General features: G+C 31.7%; 5 protein-coding genes across 5 annotated transcripts in view; 3 read left to right on the forward strand and 2 right to left on the reverse strand.

Annotated features, from left to right (window-relative positions):
- LOC108908981 (glutamate receptor ionotropic, delta-1) lies at positions 1 to 10493 on the forward strand. The gene is made up of 6 exons (XM_018713184.1): positions 1 to 129; positions 5789 to 5886; positions 6140 to 6322; positions 6377 to 6713; positions 8117 to 8615; positions 10004 to 10493. Exons 1-6 carry the CDS (start codon positions 69 to 71, stop codon positions 10491 to 10493), a joined length of 1668 nt encoding a protein of 555 aa, XP_018568700.1. The 5' UTR covers positions 1 to 68.
- A 1868-nt stretch (positions 10494 to 12361) lies between these two features.
- Positions 12362 to 13597, forward strand: LOC108908992 (40S ribosomal protein S10b). The gene is made up of 3 exons (XM_018713196.1): positions 12362 to 12436; positions 12678 to 12878; positions 13260 to 13597. The coding sequence occupies exons 2-3, from the start codon at positions 12679 to 12681 to the stop codon at positions 13531 to 13533; spliced, it is 474 nt and encodes a 157-aa protein (XP_018568712.1). The 5' UTR covers positions 12362 to 12436; position 12678; the 3' UTR covers positions 13534 to 13597.
- Positions 13598 to 13850: 253 nt separating this feature from the next.
- Positions 13851 to 14706, reverse strand: LOC108909009 (anaphase-promoting complex subunit 10). The gene is made up of 3 exons (XM_018713217.1): positions 14474 to 14706; positions 14175 to 14411; positions 13851 to 14119 (listed from the first exon to the last, which is right to left on the reverse strand). Exons 1-3 carry the CDS (start codon positions 14580 to 14582, stop codon positions 13908 to 13910), a joined length of 558 nt encoding a protein of 185 aa, XP_018568733.1. The 5' UTR covers positions 14583 to 14706; the 3' UTR covers positions 13851 to 13907.
- Positions 14707 to 17540: 2834 nt separating this feature from the next.
- Positions 17541 to 23601, reverse strand: LOC108908982 (RWD domain-containing protein 2A). The gene is made up of 3 exons (XM_018713185.1): positions 23580 to 23601; positions 20558 to 21124; positions 17541 to 17833 (listed from the first exon to the last, which is right to left on the reverse strand). The coding sequence occupies exons 1-3, from the start codon at positions 23599 to 23601 to the stop codon at positions 17541 to 17543; spliced, it is 882 nt and encodes a 293-aa protein (XP_018568701.1).
- Positions 23602 to 23692: 91 nt separating this feature from the next.
- Positions 23693 to 24268, forward strand: part of LOC108908983 — a 38377-nt gene continuing 37801 nt past the window's right edge. The window contains exon 1 of the mRNA XM_018713186.1: positions 23693 to 23698. Coding sequence (XP_018568702.1) covers positions 23693 to 23698 — 6 coding nt within the window. The remainder of the gene's footprint in view (positions 23699 to 24268) is intronic.

Genomic DNA, 24268 nt, shown 5'->3' on the forward strand with positions numbered 1-24268 from the left:
CAGTCGACTAAAAGTCGGGCTGTCGGAAAAAATGCAAAGCGGCGTTAAGAAAAAATAGTAATCGAATCATGGGGCTAATAGAGTTGGTGCTGGCTGGGTTGTGCTTGAATGCTACGTGTCCGGATGAGAGTAAGTCAGAAGAGTGTGAAAAAAAATAATAGAATAAAAAAATACATACATAAAAATATATGAAAATAAATAAAGTAATATATACGTAAAAACGATAATATCCAGTTTTTTTTTGAAAAAACGTCGTAAACGAGAGGTCGTGGTATTTACAGGAGTCTATTTTTTTGTATAGTCAAATTATTTTTATAAACAAAAATATTGTTGATACTACGCAAATATATTTTGTAATTTACGATTACGAGTATTTTTTTGAGCATTTTTTTAAATCTAATATTTATTAGTTTAAGAATTTGATACACAAAGAAAGAATAAACCGTAAACGAATGCCTATTCTATTTAATGGAAAATACAAAACAAAAACCATATTTCAATGTAATTAATATTACCATAGCTATGCTTACTTTTCTCTATCTTGTCTGGAACATCGTTGCTATAGTCAATTTTTATATTCATTACTTTGTGGTATGACCTTTTCACATTTCAAATTCTTAAATAACATCTTCCTAAAAATGTAGGTATAACGAATTTATATTAATTTACAATAAAATTAAGTACCTATTGTATATCAACCTTTAAAAAATTGCTCATTATCGACAAAATAAGAATTCTTTAATATCATCTCCACCTTTTACGATATAAGCAATTTTGGTCTGACCGATTTGAAATATTTTCCGTCCTTTGCTTTTGTTAATATGGTTTGACGTCATCAAATTTTGTAATGTGGTTTTCGAACAAAGTAGGTAATTAATGTACTCTATTCAGAAAGGCAATTTACTTATAAACTGCTCTTTGGTAGAATGCACTGAATCTACGGGCATATAAAAATGTCCGGGAAGAAGAAATACAATTTTTAAGTGAATAATATTGTTGGAAACTCTACTAATATGGATAGCATGGTCAATATCGCTCTATTTCAATTATTGCCGAAGCTATCATAGCGGAACAGTTTTGACATGTCCTCCCTTATCCACCAAGTAGTTGTAAGCGATTGGAGATATTTTGTGGCAACCGCTGTTTTACCCCATACATAAATAACAAAAAGAGATAGTTTCGTTGTACACTGCATTTTCTCTGGAATAATTGACAAATTGTTTGATCAGAAAGCAAGAGACTTTTGTTCTCTTTATTTTCTTGATGATTTTCAAGCTTTTTCTTTCATCTGCATTTCATTTGAAAATTTAATTTCTTTTATCTTCTCTAATTTCGCAAACAGTGCATTTATCTTTTTTTCTTTTTTGGGAAGATCAAAACCAAGATCGAAATCATTCTCGGAAATATTTCTAAATATTTTGAGGGAGAATATACACACATTAAAGTTATTTGGGATATGCTTAGCGATCTTAAAAGAGACTGTTGACACACTTCGAGTATCAAAGAACATTATTTGACTTCATTTGTTAAGGTTTTTTAGAAATAAAATTTGAACGCCTTTGAATTAGCGTAACGCCTTTACAATAAAGTAGAAACAGTGTTATATGAAAATATATTATATTATTAAATAATAGAATTTTGATTTAAGTCATTTTCAGTAACATCATTTTTAATTCGAAATACACTCACATTCTGAGGCTAACGGTGTCTTCTGTGAATTACTAAATACCACTCAAGTTTTATTAATGACATATTTACCTTAACAAAAGTTGTACAGTCAAACATAAAGTAAATAATTTTTCTTGAATAAATTAAGGTCAATACATAAAGAAAGTAAACAGCATTAACAATATATAAACAAGTGTTCTTTTAATCGTACAAAGTATAGACCTTAATATAGAATGTGTGAAAGAACAATGTAATTATTGTGTTCTTGTGTAAATAAACGGTGATAGCAATGATGACTTTTAGCGTAGGTATGTATACCTGTATGTATAAAAATATAAAAATTAGATCCGACTTAATTACGTATTTCGTTCTATAAAACGTCATGCAACTATGACGCATTCAAATGATGTACTCGTAAATGAAAGTAAAACGGAGGATAGCGAATATTTGTTGAGCACCCCAACAGTTATCTTTTCCAGTAGTTTCATCAAATTTCAGTCAAATTCGTTGTTTTTATTTAATGCTGAAAATTTTGCACATTTTAATTTTCACCGCTAATTTTGCAATTTAAAAAAAAATGCGAGCTTTCGCAAAATCCCATCCTTGTAGCAAATTTCCTCAGGAACAAAATCGATAACTATACCTCATGTCGGTTACAGGCTTATTTTCGGAGATATAAGCGAAAAACTGAGAAGAGCAATTTTTTTCTTTTGTTAGAAAAAATATATGATGCTCGACCTCTACAAATACACAAATTTAGGCTTTTATTCTGTGTATTTTTTACAACAGGTCTAATTCGCCCGAATTATCTACTTTAATAACAGTTAGTCTACGATTTTATTATGATATTTGTAATCGGATCAAAGGCTTGTTTTCGCTACGAGAGCTCGAGATAGACTGTGAATAATGGATGTAATGTTTTTAGGACGTAGAATAATTTAGGCGACGGTCGGAATTATGTTTCTGCGCATAAGAAGGTCAAAGCTCATAAGATTTTGAAACAACTCTACTAAATTATTCCGACGATACATATCAGAAGTTTGTAGGTACTATTCGTGTTCAAATATTGCCTCCTAACGATATGACTGGCACAAAAAAGGAAATTACGACCAAATAAATTGTTTACAAATGTTTACCTACATCTAGCAGCTTTGCTAGACTTGTGTCATGATCAAATTCGAATGGTAATCCCCTAAAACGTTGTTTGGAAAAATTATATATTGATTATATTTTATTTTGGTGATTCTTTTGAAACTTGGATTTTAAATTTAGTTTCTATATTAAATCAATACAGTCACAGGGAAAATTTTAACAAATAATTGAATCCGATCCTATAACATTTAAAAAAACTATTGGAAACTGCCACCATTACATTGTACACGATTTTCTGGTATAAGAAATTACTAATGCGTTTTTTGTGACGGTTTATGGTACTTTAATGACATTCTCGGACGGGGTGATCGATGTCACATAATGGCGTAATATGAGTTGCGAGCGATTTCGAGTTTTCACCTAGTTCTCAAAATAATTCGGTAAACATTCAAAAGCCAATTCAGGGGAGGCACACATAGTTTTTTTCATTGATTTTCTTTTCTCAAAAACTGCTGATGTTAAAAAATTTTAAACTCCAGATCCAGAAAACTAGACACTTGAAGCTTCAATTTTTTTTTCTTATTCTCTGTACGACCATTTCACTCCAAGTTACAGCTCTTTGAAAATCACCCAAAATTTTTGGACTTTTTTATATCCCTTAATTTCTGTGCCTAGAGTATCTCATACATTTTTTATTTAACTTTATCGAGTACCAAAAATGTTTACAAATAGCCTAAGAGAAACAAATTAAAAATTTTGAATCTTGCAAAAGTTTTTGGAACTTAAAAATGAAAGGTACCTTTTTTACATAAAATCTTTAGAATATCTAAAATAATTCATTTCGATAGCATGACAAAACTTTGAAAAAATATGTGTAGAGTCCGGTTTGTTTCTGAATATCTCATATAATACGAATTTTAATACGAAATCATGGAGTCTTATATGTAATACACTATACCAAAGTTTCATTAAAATGCGCAAGGTGGTTTCAAAGTTAGAATCCAAAACGGACTTACTTGACACCCTGTATATTCTGATCAAACCGTATGAGCAATGGTTTAATGGCCATAAAAAAAACTAAATAATCACGTCCTAAGCTCGCCCAATTATTTAGGGTTTACCATCGCGATACATTAACTGAATAAAAGCAAACCTATAGTTACAGCGAAAATGTAAAAGAAATCCTTATATTCAAATAGGTTTTTTATGTCTAAGTATCATAAATGTTTGATGTATTATAGTCTACGTACTTACAGTAAGAAATATTGGTAATGAATATGGAAAAATCAATGGATATTTTATATTGACAATGTATCTGTATTTTAACGAGAATTGATGACTACAATATTCATTAAGGAGGTATATCGGGGTCCGAGGGAAGTGAGGATCGCAGGGTGGGTCCTATGCTTTTCTTATGGGACTAAAACCCGCTACCAACTTGAAAAAATTAAATTCTATTGAAATTATTTGCGATAAACATTATCTATATAGCAAAGAAATCTACTCAATATGCACATAACATACATATTGAAAATTAGCAACATAAAAATATCATATTTAAGTAGTTTTAAATTTTATTTAATGAACGCATAAACACTATGTAGATGTGGCAACAGCGCTAATAATCGAGTGCAGTTGTACACACTGCGAACCTACAGACCTCGGACATCGGAGATATTGCGCGTCAAATTCGGGTAAAGACGCGTACGCGTTCAAAAATGTAAATGTGTGTAAACTATGTAAAATATAATTATTATATATAGCAAATATATCGTATTATCCTCGCGAAGATTTGTATCCTTTATTTAAAATCCGTAAATCATGTGAACTGGTAAAACAACGAGAAAATAATTATGTTAATTTAGTTCTAAAGAAATGAAATGACACTCGCGCCCATCTCTCGTCCAAGTCAAAGAAAATGTTGGATGCAATTTTGAAGGTTCTGTGATAGAAATTACATTATTACTCACTGTTCGTGTTTTTAATCTCTATTTTAGTAATGTTACAAAAGTTTTGCAACTATAACTAATTTTTTAGATATAAAGTTTGCTGAGAAATATTTATGTTCCTTTGTTATTCCGTACAAATGCTTTTATCTCAAGTATTACTAATTATATTAATCAAGTAAAGAAAACTTTATGTAACCCTAAATATTGCTGGGTAATGATTACGATGTTTTTATAAACCATTAAATATATTAAAAGGATTTATCAACTGTATTTTTTATTCCAATAAATATATCACAGCTTCCTAGTCTTTTTTAATTAATCTAGTTTTTTAAAAACATTACAAAAAATCATCTGTTGTGGATAATTTATTGTTGATAACAATGTACATGGGATTTAGGAAAAATGTATATGTTTGAAATCAATTTCGTTTTTATCAAGTCTTTCAAATGTATTCCCTCCTTGCTGTCAGCTGATTGCGACGTTGCCACATTAATCCTCAAGTCAGACAGAAATACAATTATTGGTTTCTGTTTCTAATTAATACAGCTGTACTATGTTCAAAACTTACATTAGTTTTACATCAAAAATAAGATAATACTGTGTACTATCTATGGAAAAGTTTTGTTTCACAATTTCTTCATTTTTTTTCTCAGTTATGGGCAATAAAAGAGCCGCACCGTCCATCTTCGCCATATAAACCTATGTTAAAATTAACAATTTTCAACAACGATATCTTAAAATCTAGATTAAAAAAAAAATTACAAAAAAATATGACGCACAGAGGAAGCACTGGGTAATACGCTATATCAATTTCAAGTACATCTGTGCATTTTAGTAAACCCGATATGCCTCCTTAAGTGAAGAAAAATTTATTTGATTATTACAAAAAGATTACATTGACAATGTTGTTATTATTAATCACATCAAGATGGAGAACTGAAATTAAATATTCTATTCGTATTCCTGCAAAATCGTTTATCATCATTATTTAATAATTTGTATTCAAAAAAATACCAGACAAATTTTAAAATTTTCAGTCACAATAAGGTGTAGAACTTCATCAATTTTTACATTTTTAGGTACAATCGAAAGTTTGATTATTTCACCAAGACAGAGGGAATTAACTATGTTAGCGGAAGAATTAAAAATGGAAACTTTAAGAATCACCACGTTCAACGTAAGTGTTAATTGTTGTAAATTTAAATGAAGTGTATGTTAGTAAGGCATTTTTTTATTACTACTACAACAGAGTTGTCCCCTGTCTCTGTACTTGGGAATCATTGTAGGTACTGTAAACTCTTCTTAGCTTCTCAATTTCTTCATAGTTTTTGAAAATTTCTTCGGATCTTCCTTCGTCACCAGCATCTAAAATATTGAAACAAAATCATTTTTCTTGTTCTCTATATCAAGTAAATCTTCTGTTGTTCCAGAATGGCGAACTGAGTGGTTATAGAAAAAAGGGCAACGAACTGATTGGTACAGGGGTTGCCTTTGATATCATCCATATTCTTCAGGACAAATACAATTTCAACTACACCATCGTCGCACCCGAAGATAACGTTTTTCTGAGTCCAACCAAAAAACTGGGAGCCAAAGATTTGTTAATCAACGGTGTAAGTAACAGCACCATCAGAGTATCCGTTGTTTTAATTCTTGCTTATTTTCAGAGGGCTGACCTCATCGCAGCCTTTCTACCAATAATAAACAGCTTTCACGAGGAAATCTCGTACTCCAGGAGGTTCGATAACGCGGAATGGGTGGTCTTGATGAAGAGACCTAGTGAGTCAGCTACGGGTTCGGGATTGTTGGCCCCATTCACCACACCAGTTTGGATACTGATCATCCTGTCGCTGTTGGTGGTTGGTCCAATTATATACCTTTTGATACTAATACAAGCCAGATTGACCAGAGATGATAACAATAGAGTTTATCCTTTACCGGCGTGTGTTTGGTTTGTTTATGGAGCACTTTTGAAACAAGGCACCACTATAAATCCGACAACTGGTAAGTGGTTCAGACAGTTATTTTCGTTATGGCTGGAGTTCATCAGTTAATACCATTATTGGAATAATCAGTCTCAAATCTTCTTCAAGTAACCAGTATTATTCCACTTTTATCCATTCTACAGTGTGTTGAAATTAAAGAAACAAAAATATGTATTATATTTTTATATTGTAACAGTAATATGTACAACAAAACTGCCTTTACTCAGAAAAATTGGCAGAATTTATCAAAACAATGATTACTTAATTGTTTTTATATAAATATTTCAATTGTTGTTTGAAGATAAATTAGTGAAATATGTCAATTATTCTGCAGAATTTTGAAAACAAATCTCTTATTTCTTCAATTATCTCAGTAACAGTTGATGTATCTAAAATTTTAGTTGAAACTGACATATATTTGAGAAGTAATCCCAGTAGTGCATAGATAAGATAATATATATTTCAAAGAAATTATGATTGTGAATCATATTATTTTCAGACAGATAAATATAAATAAAAATATTATGAGATAAGTTAAAAGACTTATGATTCACAGTTAATGAAAGGATTTACCTAGATTGAAAGGTTCAAGGTTATTTTAATATGTATCAGTGTATGTTTTTCAAACTAATTTCGCAATCATAGCTTTTCTTCTCAGATGCATTCATCACTATTCAATTACTTTACTGATTTTCCTTTCTTTTCTTCACATTCGGACTAGATCCAACCTTTTCCTATGTTTTCCTGAGCCTTTGAATACAAATTTGATATCAGAATTCGTCGGCACGTTAAGATTTTTTTCTAACCTCTAAAATAAGTCGAAATTGAAATGCCAAAAACTGATGGTTACTTGTGATGAAACAATATGTAACTACCTTCATGAGAAACAACCATGCTTGTAATAAATTAATGAAAATGGATACTCAAGTACGTGGTACTCGGAACATATAGGTTAGAATTCCAACCTAACCTCGAAACGTGCGTGAAAGGATTGATACGTTCAAATTATATGGAAATCGGGACATAGAAATCCTTGACTTAACTCATATTGTCCACCATATGCGCAGATCAAGAAAGGAGTCCGCTGTAGAACTGACAAAGACAAAAACAGAACAGTAGGTCCAGACAGAGAATGAGCTCCAGTGCTAGTCTGGCAACATTGCCACTACGCATCTGAATCTCGCGGACAAGAAGAGTTTCGTCAAGGTGTAGTACATTTTTTAAAGAATGAGTACATATTTGACACCATAGTTCAAGTTGATGACTTTCTAACCTCAAAAATATCTAGTCTACAGAACATGAAACTTTCTCGTTGTCTGCATGCATTACTCATTAATTCTATGTTTATTGTTTCATTCAGTATAACACACCTTTATTTCATTTGATAACAGAAGCTAGTAGGATGGTTATTTTTATTTTCAGATTCCTCCAGGCTGCTCTTTTCTACGTGGTGGATCTTCATCACAATCCTAACAGCCTTCTACACAGCCAACCTAACGGCCTTCTTGACTTTATCGAAATTTACCTTGCCAATCAACGAGCCCTCTGATATAAAACAAAGACGCTACCAGTGGGTATCCAACAGAGCCAATGGAATTAAGGATTATATAAAAGAAGAAAACAAAGAAATGCTCCCGCGCGGGGCAAAATTAGCCGATATAATTGGAAATGGGACCACTTTTCCAGAGACGGACGATATGAGTATTCTGACTCATTACGTTACAGACCGCGATATGATGTTTATAAGGGAGAAGTCGGTACTTGACAATATTATGTATAGAGATTATAAAGAGAAAACTAAGAAGGGCATTGACGAGGTTAAGAGATGCACTTACGTTGTTGCGAAGTTTCCCATCACCAAGTTTCCTAGAGCGTTCGCTTTTAGGAACAATTTTAAGTACAGGAAACTTTTTGACTCTGCGTAAGTATTGTTTTGTAAGTAAGCACTGCCTACAACAGTTATTTACACCATAAAGGAGGTAAGTATTATTTACCAGTCGAGGACGATTTTGCGCCCGAGCGGAGCGAAGGCTGGTAATAAAGTCCGAGACTGGTTAATTATACTTAACTGCTGCGTGGTGTATAACATTTTATCTGCTCCCACAGTTCTTTATGGTTCATGAAATAAAGATTAGGTTTTATTTTTTGACATTTCTTAATCAATTCATTTTGACATTATTCGAAATCTCCACTATTTTCATAGAGGGGAACGTGGATATACCAAAATACCCCAAGCTGAAAGCATTTTTGAAACGTAACAATGACTGCTATACACCTAAAAAGTCAAACGTTTTTTTATGCACTATCGAGGAGGTAGATGTTACAACCAACCGGTCGGCAAGAATACCCTTTCTATGATTCCTAATAAGATTGTACAGTTTTTGAAACTAGAACATCCTGAAACATATACAGGCCATTCATTCCGAAGAACATCGGCAACGTTACTGGCTAATACAGGAGTTGATGTATTAGCAATCAAGAGAGAGGGTGGGTTGAAATCAGCCGCAATTGCAGAAAGTTGGTACTGACAGTTTAAGTAACAAAAATGAAATAGTCAACAGGATTCTTTACAATGACACTTCAACTCCAGGTTCTAGTAGTACGTAGCACTAAGCTGTTTCAATGGATCAGCCAGATAATATTGAGCCTTCGGTGACTGAAATGGAGCGGTCAAATCATTTATAGAAAGATGTGACAATTAGTAAACGCGAGGGGAATAATTATCCAGATTTTATAAATGTTACTAAAGGTAATAACTACAATTACTATAAATACTCAACTGTAATAATTAATAAAATGTAATGTTTATCAAATACTTCTATTTATTTGTTCATAAAATATGCATTTATAACTCGAAATCGTTTTTTTCCCTAGGAAGGTAAGTTACCTCACTTACCTTCCGTTGTCCACAGCAACTTCCACTTCTACGGTAAAAGCCACTTACTTCCTACCAATATAATAATAGTCTATTTACTATAGTGGGAGCAGATAAAATGTTTTGTTACATTTTTCTTTACCGTCACATTATTGTCGATTGAAATAAGTTGTCAGAGAAATAATCGGGTAGCTTAGATACTAAGAAAATGTATGCAATCCTGTTTGAAAATATAAAAATTTACATAATATACCCGTCCATAAGCTCGTGAATGCTTTTTACAAAAGATTTTCTGATGTGTCAAAAGCTACTACAAAATGGGTTAAAAGACCCAATATAAACAATCAATGTAAACAGTTTCTGCCATTTAACGACTTTTTCTAATAGATTTCAAGACATTTTTCTCAATCATTTACAAAAGTCACTTATTTTAGGATTCAGCACTTGGTGGAATCAGGCATAATAGAGCACAAATTCGTGGAAAATCTGCCAGACACGGAAATCTGCCCTCTCAATTTAGGAAACACCGAGAGGCAGTTGCGAAACGCAGATCTACTCTTGACTTACTTGATCGTCGCTGGAGGTCTAACCGTGGCTATCGTGGTGTTTATCTTGGAGTTGCTTATAAGGAGATATTGGAAGAAACCTAGAAGAAGTTTCAGAGGGCTGCTAGGGAACAACAAGCACGTACCAACGCCTCCGTTTGAGAATAATAATAATTACAACAACTTTGATTACATCAAGAAAATCACTCCTCCACCGCCCTCTTACAATTCGCTTTTCCAACCTCCCTTCACTTACAGGAACTGTCAAAAGAAAAATATAAACGGAAGAGATTATTGGATAGTAAAGGATGGACGTGGTGGGAGGGAGCTTATACCACACCGCACTCCTTCTGCTTTGCTTTTTCAGTGGTCACGTTGAATTGTTGTTGGATTTGTATAGTTGTGATTTTTTCTAGTTGTAGTGGGAAATAAATGTGTTTTACCACCAAGAAATGTGTTTTTATGTCGTCAAATGTAAATGTATAGAATGAACAGTCAGCTACAGTTTTTTTTAATATACAGACCAGACTGTATATATTTGCAGAAGAGTAAACAGAACTCGATTGACAGAAATATTTTTTGGCAAATACATTTTTTTTATTATATCCAGTTATCACAATAATACGAAGAAATATTTTTGGAACCGCTGACTATTGATATCCCGGTTGGCTCTGTTTACAGGTTTAATGTGCTGTTTCCATTGTTCATCCGCTACACAAACTATATTTTAGAAAGAAATAAAATAATAAGTAAGAAACTAACAAAGTAAATGATTTTATAAACTAAAATACAGGATGGAAAAACAGCAGGCGCACTATCTGCGGCCACAACTTATTACCTCTTTTCATCTAAAGAACGATTCCAGTGATCGTCAATAAGTTTTAACGCCTTTTTGTATTATTAATTATTAATATATTCTACTTTAAAAATATCCTCGTCAAGTATGTATATATAAAGAACGGAGTATGTACCATAAAAATAAACACAAAAATCTTATGCGGCACAGATTCTAAACCTAAAAATTTTTTTTTATTGCGTGTAAAATTGTAAATACCGAAAAACAAATAAAAAAGTATCGTAGAAACATAAACAGAGACAGACACGTACTCTATGAAGCAAATTATATTTTTTCACAATGTTATCTAATATATATCGATATATCAGCTAAATGTACCGTTAAAGCTGATTTTTTTATACATTACGGATTTTAGAGTTTATTGAAATGAACACGTTCTATAATTTCCGAAGAATATACAGTCGGAAAACAATAAAAGCAACAGAAAATGGCTCTGAATATTTGAACGTTGCCGGACTAAAATTTGAGTTACACTAAATTAAAAAGGAAATCGTAAATGATATATTTTTATTACTTACGAGCAAACATTTTCTGCCATTACTGTAATTTCTTTTATTTTGTAAGCAAAACTGTTTATTCTTCCGAGAACGGTTAAATTTAGAACTTATATCAGTCATCAAATCTAAAGCAATAAACATAGGTAATCGTTATTTCTGCATTAATCTGTTTAAATGATTTCTTGAAAGCTTTCTGAACCTATAATTAATGAAATAATATTTTACTGCGTCACTAATTACTTTTTAGTGGTTCTAAACGGGAATACGATTTAGAAAAAAAATCTGCTTAGCAATGAAGTTCAACTTTATCTGTCAAGCAAAAGTGTAATTCTTAAATTAAAGGATTCAGTAAATATTATTGTATTTGTTTCCGCTAAACTTTATTATTTGACCTATTTCTTGTCGATTTGTAGTTATAGCGTTGTAAACCTAAATTGTGATAAATAAAATTAAATAAGTCTATATGCTTCAATTTATTTCATGTACCTATATAAAATACAAATTATATTTTAATTTAATTACGTCAATAAATTGTGAAATTTTAATGCCATTTATTTCAGAGTAATTAAATAGACAAAACTAGAATCAATTATTTGAGATCAGTAGAATAAGTTTGTCTCGTGCCTCGAGATTGGGTTTTGAAAATAAGGGGACATATTTTTTACTTGTAAATTTATGATAAAATTTCAATCTTTGTTCTTTCATAAACGGTGTCCATTTGTTAGAAAAATTTAACCATGATAAATTACCGCAATAATGTACCTTGAAATATAATATGTCCAACTGCCAAACAAGAATATTGATTACGGTACTTATTTGAACTAATTATATTACGCCCTCGATGCAGTCTACTATTACCAATCTACATTCTGTATTCTGTATTACGTGTTCAGTGCTCAGTGTTTGAAAACCACTGGCCACAAAAAATTTCTTTCCTGTTTTGACAGCCAGTAAATATAGCTGCCTCAAGTATGTTATTCTTTGATCTTAATTTATTTTAATCATCGGCAATTCTTTTTGTTAATTTTAATATTTTTTAAAAAGTTTGTAATGTTTTCCAAAAGTTAGAAGTAAATTGAATTGCAGAGTTAGTGTTAAAAGAACTTTTGTTATTCTAACCTATAAAATTTGTGATTTTGTAGTCTTATAATCTCTATTTTATATAGGAAAAGAAAATTATTTATTTTTAATTAAAATTTGTTTTTTTCAGGATGTTGATGCCCAAAAAGAATAGGGTTGCTATTTATGAATACCTTTTCAAGGAAGGTGTTATGGTAGCTAAGAAAGACTACCATGCCCCTAAGCATCCAGAATTGGAAACTATTCCAAACTTGCAAGTAATAAAGGCTTTACAGTCATTAAAATCAAAAGGATACGTTAAGGAGCAGTTCGCATGGAGGCATTATTATTGGTATGTTTAGCTTTTTATAGGTTATGTTTTACGTTAGGTATTTTTCTTTCGCTAGAACTAAATGACACTCGGATGAGAAAAGCATGTTAGTGTACCGATAGCAATATTAATTTAATTATTAACGATTTATATAGTTGCGAAATACACAATTAGGTGTAGAAAGTGTAAATAATGATTCATTCTTTTTTAGTTTTTCTAAGTAGCTTTTCATGCTTGCTGGAAGCTTTTAAGCTTGTAGAATATCTGTAGGCTTATACAGCACACATTTTGAATTTTAAATGCAGTTACTGAGGTGTGTAGTAAAAATTCTTGCACATTTTAATAAAAAAAGTCTTATTAACTGTTCTATTTTATAATGTATGTTATATTTATTAATCGTAGGTACTTGACCAACCCAGGCATTGAATATCTGCGTACTTTCTTGCACCTCCCTCCAGAAATCGTTCCCTCTACCCTGAAACGGCCAGCCCGTACGGAAACCACACGTCCACGACCAGCTGCGCTCAGGTCCGAGACCTCAAAGCCCTCAGAGGACCGTGCTGGTTACAGAAGGACTCCTGGAGGACCTGGCTCAGACAAAAAGGCCGATGTTGGTCCGGGAACGGGAGATGTAGAATTTAGACAGGGTTTCGGTCGTGGTAGAGCACCCCAATAAATCCGTTATAAATAATTTTATATAACTTTACCATGATCAGCAAATAAAATCGTTTGTTGGTTAAGATTTGTTTTATTTGGGGACTGGGAAGCAAAATAAAATTGAACACATCGTTTTTCTTATAAGAAATGAATAAAATGGACGAAATTTTAGATTCTTTTTTTTTGTTTCAATAAACTGACGAAACCAGTGGCTTTAAAACTTTTATTTAGTTCAACAATTTTGTTTCCAAAATATCACGTTAACGAAATTCTTTTTCTCAAAAGCAAATTTGGGGTTTAGTTACCATTAACATAGGGTTTTAAAACACAGAAAAGTACTTAAAAAATATGTTTACTAACATCAATATTTTAATAATAAAATTACATCACAAATTACCTAATAGTTGCGTGCTGTTGAAATTCGACCGTAGAAAAGTTAACGTAGTTTTCCATGGGTATGCTAGGGTTCTCTATGGGACTATGAATCTTGATTTGACGCATATGCGTATCTCGTCCATTCTGGTGATTACTCGTAACTGCTATTTGTATCATAAATACACGAATGGGTTTATCCCTTATATCTTTTATAGGTACGTGAACCCAACCTATAAAACAATACAAATTATATTCTACCATAGACGACTTATATTTGGTAAATACCTGAAGGTTCTGTTAATGTTATTACTTCAATTTCTTGAATATCATTGAAGTGCGTACCCACTCTTATTGAAATCCTGCTTGGTGTGTAACTTTCATCGAGTTTATAGTCTGTGTAAATGTATATATCACTTATAGTAGTTTTTCTTTGGAACTGAATGTTAACTAAATGTGGTAACTGCCCATCCGACTGCCAATAAGTGTCAGCTCTGTCGTCGCGTAATTGGTCCACACCAAAACCTAAAATACACAATTCTTATCGATTTGAATCTAGTACATAAGAACAGTTCAAAACGAGGTACCTGGCTTACAGGAAGATAGACTCCAAATTGCTTGAGATCCTACTTCTCTCACATTACCTGTTCGTTCATTTTTTATGGGATCTACATCTGTAGTAGATTTTAATGACATTGTTTACTAGAAAATTATAAAACACCAGAAACAATGTCTAATCTGCTGAAATTCAGAAGGTCTGAGACTGAATTTTATGTAAAAATATACTATGGTTATGTTATGTTGATGTTGACATTTTGGTCGAATCTAGGTTATGTTATGAGGTGCTTTCGTTTTGACAACGATCTATTAGCACCTCAGAGTAATAAATAGAGTCTGAGATTAGCACAAAATATTAGCAACTGAAAGAATAAAAAAAATCATACAAACTTAATAGTTGTTTTGTTAAATCAGTAATAAATGCTTAGGCTATAAAGAGACCGTAAACTTGTCTTCTAGATAAATCATCCAAAGGTTTAAAAAATCTCGTAATTTAGTTGTTAATGCTGAACTCACTTCAATGGTGCTGCAATGGAACTATAAATCATTTAGATGCGTGGGACTTTTGAAAAATGTTTTTAAGAAATAAAATAAAAATGCTAGAAAAACAGTTGTTTTCCATTCATTTTATTTTTCGACTGCAAAGTCGATTTGACATTATTCATTTAGAATTTATTACTTTGTTTTAACAATGCCAGTTTCAAAGAAGTATGAAGTAAGCTGCGTGGTAATCAACTTTACAAATGTGTTAATTTTAATTATACTGAAATTTAAAAATACCTATATTTGCCTATAAGGCTATCAGTATTTTCAAGTTTTATTTATTTATAATTAAATGAATATTTGAATGTCTCCAAAGTATTAAGGTACATAAATAGGTAGTAGTTTTTTTTTTAATCTCAAATATTTTATGATTTTTTGTTAACCGTGTGGGTTTGATACATACATTTTTTGTATGAAAAAAATGATTTTATCTGTTTAAAATTTTAGTGTCTATTGTGTTTGTGATGTCTATACCTCATTATCGAAAATGGTTACCTTAATACCGTCAAGTTTGTTTGTTTTAATTAACATATTTTTTGCCAAAGGATACTATTTAGAGCACGATGTGGATAAGCTAACGAAAAATTTGTTTGAAAATTTAAGGGCAGACCCCATTTTACTAGGTGAGACAGACATTTTTTATTTGTGCCAAATGTAAAATAATTTTTCACAATGAACATTTTGTACATATTATATTTTTACTAGATATACATTTTCTACTACTTTTACTGATTTGATTTAACGAACATATTTATTGCAGTTCCTTTGTACTGCATAAAAAATGTTACACTGTTGGTACAAAGTATGACAAATATTTCTTTAGGGGAAAAGACGATAAATTGCATTTCTCTTTGCACCAAAGTTTCAACTCGAACTTTAATGAGAGTTGCAAACATTAATGCTTTGGTAATATGTTTAATGTTACCCACACCACGCCACATATTTTAAAAATAGTGACCAATAAATCCCTAAGATAATCTACAGAATATTTCACTTCAAATACGTCTAATCCTGTTACAGGAGGTTATTAGATGATACAAAAATGCATTTTCAACTGTTTAGAACATATTCATTGTCAGTTACACACATAAAATTTCATGTACATCATTTTTTAGATGATTTGGAGTTGTCTGAAAATTCAAAAGCTTTCATTGACAAGCATGTGGCAAACTATTTGAATCTTGTTGTTGAACCTGAAGATCGCGAGTACCCTCGATCAAAGAGGAGTTTGCAAGAAACATTTGAGGAAAATTATTTCGTGGGTAAGTTGCATGTTTCTGTGTTGGAGCCATAGACCTAAATAATGCTGTGATTTAATTTAATTTAAATTTAAAAATTAGTCAAAAAAGTAAAAAAAAATAATCAAATTTTTCTGTTTTTTTTTAAATTGTTTATTAGCGTTTTTTGCATACAATTTTTATTTTTTTTTAAATAAGCCATTTTGATGGGAAATTCTATTCTCTAATTAATTTTTCCTTTTTGCTTCGTTTTCGAGCTACAATTAAAAAACTGAAAGGGTTGCAATTTCACCCCTATCTCCAATTTCCACCCTCTAATTTAATAGCACTCCGCGGTTTTTTCATCTAAAATGACCATTTGACCGATTCATGTAATAAAATATCTTGAAAGTCATTGCATTCCTATGAAATTAGCTCAATTGATTTTGGATAAACGTCTGGAAAGATAACTGAATAAATACAAAAATTAACACTATTGTTTTTTATTAAAAATTTATATGGATAAAAATATACAATATTAAAAAATATACCTTTAAGTACTATTACAATTAATTATTTACAAAATAATATCTTATTTCTTCATGATAATTCATTATGTAGGTACTTAGTTATTTAGGAAGATATAAAGGGTGTTACAAAAAAGTCGTTAACCACAAGTGTATTTTGGGGAAGATAATGGGATTCTCCTTATACTATTTTTAATTTTGCATTTGTCGATTGCTGACACATTTTTAATAAAAAACACTACGAATCTAGGGTATAGAACTGTAGTACCATTCTTACTTTTTTGCACACGTTTACGTTATTTTTTTAGAGGTCTTGTCAAATTTTTATTTAAAACTTGGTTGGATTAACACTCGGTTTAATTTTGTTCAATTTTTAAGCAAAATTTTAAAACTTTACACAAATATCTTAATTTCCGTGCAACGTTTGACTTTAGTCTTAAAGTACTAAATTTGGTACACAATTTAGATACAAGGGTTACAAAATTTCTGAATTAGCTACATTGTGGGCAACCCTACGCCTGCCCTGTGTCATTTTTTATGCGCGACACCCTGTATATCAAAATATACCGATTTTATTTTGTTCATCAAAAATATTACAAGGATTAAATATATTAAAGAAACGCGTTTGATTAAACAAAAATTAAATAGTCCTATTGCGTTCGAATAAAAAATTAGTGGCTAACGCCTTGACCTACTTTTTTGCAACACCGTGTATTTGAAACAATTTACAGATTGTACAATCCTTTCCTACTTACGAATTTATTCAATAGTTACGCCTATACTATACAAAATGCGGTTAAAATTCATGATCAAGTGTTAGATTTGGCTTCGACACCAAAAATTTCCTTAAAAATGTACCCCAATTTGTGATCGTCCAAATACTTGTACAACTCCCCCATGTCCATGTGATTGCACTTGACGCCGCTGTTCTGGAAAACAACCTCCTCGAATTTGTCGAATTTCAGAAAAGACCCCTCCTCCCCCTCCTTGTCTTCCTCGGTAACTTTACAAAAGATCTTCTTCCAATTCATCGACTTAATTGATTGCCACCATTCATTACAGTCGGAAGTAGTTCCTTCAACACAAATAATTCCTGGCTTGCCTGCAATAATATATCGAATGAAGTTAGTTGCACAAACTCGGTCGCTTGATTGATAAACTTTTAGAAAGTCCCTCGGGCTGTGTACTATCAGCGCGTATGTGCGCGGCCGTGTTCGACGATATAATGCTTGCGGAAGTTTTTGAATGACAACTTCGGCGTATATGTAACGTATGTAATTAACTTGCAGCTGTACCTGTACCTACGTGTTGGTAGTATGTACATCGCTGTGTCAGAAATTTACTAATTTGAAACTGTTCTTTAATTCATAACTATATTAATTATTATATGTACAATAAAAGCATGTTTAACAATTGTTTCATGAAAGTTTTTTTGTGTCATATGTCAAAGTAAGCTAAGAGCACTGTAAGTGTGAACCAACAAATTCAGATGAGCGGAAATTGACCATTAATAAACAAAGGCTTATTTAAAAATTTAATTTTCAAATAGACTAACTTTTAACTGAAGTGAAGCAGTGGCGGCTCGTGACATTATGAATACGTGAGGCCCTTGGCTTTTTTACTAGGTGGATAAGAAAAAAAAGCGGCGTAGACAAAAATTTTTAAATTTTCAAGGTCAAACGACTAAAAGCATCAGGAAATTTTTAGTAGCATTTACAATATTTTAGAAAAATTGATGTTCACGAGCAGGATTTTCATGCAGATTTTATAAAAAATAATACGCAACTATTTTATTAATCCGCTCCCAAATAATAAATAGGAATTTTTTATTATGGAGATCTTCGCCAATAGCTCTACTATTACTGTAAATTAAAAATTATGTTATGAATAACTTTAAAAATTGTATTTACAATAAAATTAAGTAACAGAAAAAAAACAAAGTGATATACCCAAATTTCACCGACAATGTTTAACTGCATATTCACTACGATAAATAAATACGATCTACGAAAAACAGTTAAAATAAAAACTTTTTGGTTTTTGAATGACAGGCCTTCAAAGTTGTTGAATAAGATGAAGACGACAATAATGACATTACTTGATAGCCACAGAAATCAACATCTTGTTTTCATCGGCTACTGAACTCAAAGTTTTAAATCCGTGACACTGCTTCGCAAACCGAAACATACAGACCTGCAAATAATGCAATTTTTCTCAAAAATGTAGGCGATTTTCTCAAGATATTTTTTTTTAAATAAAACGGCCTTTTCAATGATGCTGTCCGTTTTAAAAAAATACGATCACTATAAAAGTTTTGACCTCTAAAAGGGAGAGGTAACCGGAGAAAACTATCACCCAGTATATCGATTTGACTAAAGCTTTAAGAAATAATACATACGCCATAATAGTCCAAATAAATGTGCCAAATTTTAATGCGATTGGGAAAAGGGTTATGAGGTTATTAATTAAATTAGTTTTTTTTTTGACAACTGAAGTTTTGTAACTCAAAAACCAAATATTTTTTATTTAATTTTTTTTTGAAGATTGTTTTTATTTATCGTCCTGAATATGCAGTCAAACGTTGTCGGTGAAATTTGCACCTTGTATTTACCTAATAATTAAAAAAATTGTTCCTACTTGGTTTATGAATATTAAAAAATATGAAAAAATACAAAAACAAATTTTTATAAGATAGCTAGCCAACTTATCTAATTACATATAAAATAACGCCGTCAGCTTTTCGTTTACCTTCACTTTTAACAAATATTTTAAAAACAGTTTTAACCAGTGATAAGTTAAACGATCTTGTGTCATCGTATTTCTAAGTCTTAATGCACTTAAGACTTAAAAAGTTTCTACCGAGACACTTGATGCAGGAATTGTTAAAACTGGGCAAAACAATTCGTATGTTTCCGAATATAATATTTCTATCGTTTTTTGAACTTCCAAATTACGAAATTGTTTGTCTCTGTATAAAATATCAAGTTCGTTTTTCAACCTATCTATTTCAGAAACGTTTGGATACATTTGTAATAATAAACATTCAAACGATTTTTCGGGAAATTTGTTTGCATATTAGGGAAATTTTGAGGAATCTATTAAAGCAAAAAAATTTAAATCATGTAAATTCCCAACAGGAGTAGGCATTTAATTAAGGGGAAATATATTTCGAAAATATTTCTAATTACGTTAAATTTAGCCTTACTTTGTTTTGTTGCAAGTAAATTGTTTTTTATTTCCTTTAAATTAATACCTGTCTTGTCCTTATCCTTAAAGCCTTTGTACTATTCCTTATACTGACATCAGACACTATCCGCGTACTATGCGACGCATACATTAACCGCGAAGTGAAGCTACAAAATAAATCACGTTATTTTAACCGCCTCGCTTGGAGGGGGAACTGTAGCATATTGTAGGCAAGTGTGACGCGCCGACAAGCAAAGAAATTCTGGCCTCACGGTGGTGGGGCGATCTTTATTCGTTCTCAGCGATTCTCAACAAGTTTTCTATTAACAAAGCATGTATATTTACTTTAAATTTGTTTTCTTTAATTCCCCCTTCTTCGCGACAAACAATTAACTCCATATTCAAAACAGCGAACTGTACATCTGTATGATAATTTCAATTTAAAATACATTTTTTAAATTAAACCATGGGATAGGTCTGTAAGAATATTATCGACTACTTAAAAGCAGTTGACACCGATACATTGTGACGCTCTCCCGCTGTGGAAATAGACAGAACCCCGAGAGGCGTCTTCACTGAAAAGCTTTATGAAGCCATACTTTACAAGACGCGACAAGCGGAAATATCAATCCCAGTTTACCTGGCATGCAGAAACCGCTAATATGCAATAGATTCGCCAGATCCACTATCTCCCGTCTCTTAGTCTTACTGTAAATGTGGTGCGAATAAATCCAATATCTTATACATCTCTCGTCCTTCACGCTTTCCTCCAGAGCGGGTTTCTCCTTTATTTCGACGTAGCCCTGGGCGTTATCCTGCAGCCACGATACGGCACTGAATATACACGGCTCGCCCCTTTCCAATCCGGAGACGTAATCGCACAAGTCCCTGTTTAGCTGCACATGCCTGGGCCTGTTCAGCGTGTGATTCCTGACAAATATCTCGGGCTCCGCGTACGGGTACTCGTGGGACAGGGTGACGCACAGCTCGAATTTTAACTTCTCCACCAGCAGATTTACGGTCAGGTCGAGGTATTGGGGCAAATATGTGGAGCGGCCGTTAACGAAGTTCTTAATGTCCGATAAAGTGCACATATCTTCCACGCGTATCTCGCCGGGATTGTAGAACACGGACTGTAAGCTTTCCAGCTCGGATAGTTGGGTCTGGAGGTTTTCCTTAATTTTCTCTAGAGATAGCTTGTCCGATTCTGTAACAGAACGATATAAGTCAGCTTTTATGGGGGGTCTAATAAAAGCATACAAGGTGTAACGGCGCAAGGAGATAACTGCTACTGTATTTCCAATAATAGCCCTATATTCGGTTGTTATTTCTTTAAATCAGCATTGACTACAGGGTGTCCCAAAAGTATGGAAACAGCACAATAACTTTCGAAAAATGCATTTTGAGGAAAAATGATTCAGACAAATGATTTAGGATTTTTCCCTGGCTATTCAATGGTGACGCTAGATCTGAACTTGACCTTGACCTTCAAGATTATTTCAAGGTCAAGTTAATTTTTTCAAATGGGATGACCTACTTTTGAAACGAAAAAAGATATCGACCTCTGGTTTGTGTTTTTGTTTTCCTTAGTAAATGGTCTATCAAGCCATGGAAAAACCTATATCGTTGTATTTAATTTTTTTAGTAAACGGAGACAATTACAAAACTTTTCTAATTAGCGTCCTCTACCCTTGCATAGAAACATAATATTTTTATTCCAATATCATAAATATAAATTTTATTAATAGTTCTTTAAAATGAGCCGTCGTTTTTTCAAATCGATTAATAGTCCAAGCATTCTGTCACGGATTAATGTTAAATTTGGAGAAATTATTACTTGGACAAAAAAAATATGACCGTATAGAAAATTAAATTTTAAATTGAGTTTCTTGTTCTTTAAACTCGATCCAAAATGGCGAACATGGTTAAAAACAATCGCAAAGTTGAAAAAAACGGTTTTTCTAAAATAACTAAAAAAATATAGCACGGATTGAAAAATTTTAAATGAGAAAGTTGTAGGTTTTAAAAAGATCTATCGACTGATTTTTTGAAAGTATCGATTGCTTTGTTACTTTTCGAGATATATCGAAAAAACCGTTAAAAATCTTCTCTTTTCTCTTCTTCTATAACTCGTTTACATTTACGTGCCCATATTTGCTATTTACTGCAAGCATAGCCCACGGCAAGCCAAAAAAGTACATTTTTGAAAAATTTAAAAATATTAATTATTTTTCGAGATATATCGATTTTTTGAAAAAAAGGCGCTCTCGAAAATTGGCTAGATCTTCTCAGCGGATAGCCCTACAGTAACGATTTTCGGTTTATTTTCTTCGTAAAGAGTTATATTATCATGCTGTTAAAAAATGTTGACGATTTTATTAATTTTAAGGATCAAAAAATGACTTTGAATAAGTTGCACTTTTTTGGGTATGTTTTTTTCAAATTACTATTTCAATTTTTATTTTATGAAAATGACTTTTAAAGAAAGAAAACTAAACATTTACGGGTCTATTTTGCTTCTAAGGCGAAAATGCTATAATATTCGTGTTTAGCTACCCCAGATTAAGTACAAAAAAATAATAAAAATTGAAATAGTTATTTGAAAAAAACATACCCAAAAAAAGTGCAACTTTTTCAGTCATTTTTTGATCCTTAAAATTAATAAAATCGTCAACATTTTTTAACAGCATGATAATATAACTCTTTACGAAGAAAATAAACCGAAAATCGTTACTGTAGGGCTATCCGCTGAGAAGATCTAGCCAATTTTCGAGAGCGCCTTTTTTTCAAAAAATCGATATATCTCGAAAAATAATTAATATTTTTAAATTTTTCAAAAATGTACTTTTTTGGCTTGCCGCGGGCTATGCTTGCAGTAAATAGCAAATATGGGCACGTAAATGTAAACGAGTTATAGAAGAAGAGAAAAGAGAAGATTTTTAACGGTTTTTTCGATATATCTCGAAAAGTAACAAAGCAATCGATACTTTCAAAAAATCAGTCGATAGATCTTTTTAAAACCTACAACTTTCTCATTTAAAATTTTTCAATCCGTGCTATATTTTTTTAGTTATTTTAGAAAAACCGTTTTTTTCAACTTTGCGATTTTTTTTAACCATGATCCGATCCATATTGGATCGAGTTTAAAGAACAAGAAACTCAATTTAAAATTTAATTTTCTATACGGTCATATTTTTTTTGTCCAGGTAATAATTTCTGTAAGCATTTCTCTATAATGCTTGGACTATAAGGCATTTAGAAGTTATGACAATTTAAAAGTTTCAAGATGGCGTCCTTCATACCGGCGTTGCTATGGTAATAACAAACAAAACGTTCAAACAAAACCTGTGAAGGGTTTAACAGTGTATTTAAAAAGTGTGCCACAGTTCTTTTCCATCTTATTGTCTTTTAAGTATTTGAATATCAGCTTCACTGTCAGCGAGGAAGGTGGCAGACGTATTCCTCAAAGCAATAGCAAATGTAACTGGATGCATTAGGAGTTTTAAGTATTCTCCAACTCTTCTACAAAACTGTTGATGCCAACCGGTTGTATAGTTCCTCAAAATTTCCTTGGATTACCTTGGCAACACCTTAATTATGATCTTATTAGCATATTAACACCGTTCTATCTTTTACAGAGATCAAACCATTTAAAAAAGTACCAACTACATCTCCAGTAGACATAGTTCTGTTCCAACAAGATTTGGTGTGGTATGCGGTCTGCTTGGAGGATGAACCTAATGGAACATTTACACAACAAATAAAAATCAAGAAAATGTTGGTAAGTACATGAAAGTTTAGTATTAAAAGATAATCAAGTAAACCTAACAAATAATAATCAGCGTTAAGACATAATTGAAATATTAAAAAAAATACATAATAATGTTTTTAATTAGTCGCGAATTTTGATACAAAGAATATCGAAACTAAAAAAAAATATGTTTGAAATGTATAATATAGAATACTGCAAAAATTAATGGAAAAAAAAATTTTTTTTAGTGATTTTCCAAAGGCTGAATCTCAGTGAAAAATCAACAACAACAAATCATTTTGAAGCTTTAAGTCTCTATTTTCAAGATCTTTAGACAAAAAATTTTTTTGAGCTACGGTTATTGATCAATCCATTTCGAGAAAAAAAAATCAAACATTTTTTTTGGACTGTCCATGGACATGGACAAAATTTTTTTTCATCCTTGACATCAATTTGAAAAAGTACAAAAAATGACTTTTTACAAAATTGAAAAGTCAAATTGAAGCTGAATAAATAAGCTAACTGACCTACGTATTGATTGAGTTTGAAAAAATTCTATGGATAGTCCTAAAAAAACAATTTTGGGAATATTTTTCCCGA

This window comes from Anoplophora glabripennis, unplaced genomic scaffold (genome assembly GCF_000390285.2).
Source record: "Anoplophora glabripennis isolate ALB-LARVAE unplaced genomic scaffold, Agla_2.0 scaffold72, whole genome shotgun sequence".
Taxonomy (NCBI): Eukaryota; Metazoa; Arthropoda; class Insecta; order Coleoptera; family Cerambycidae; genus Anoplophora; species Anoplophora glabripennis.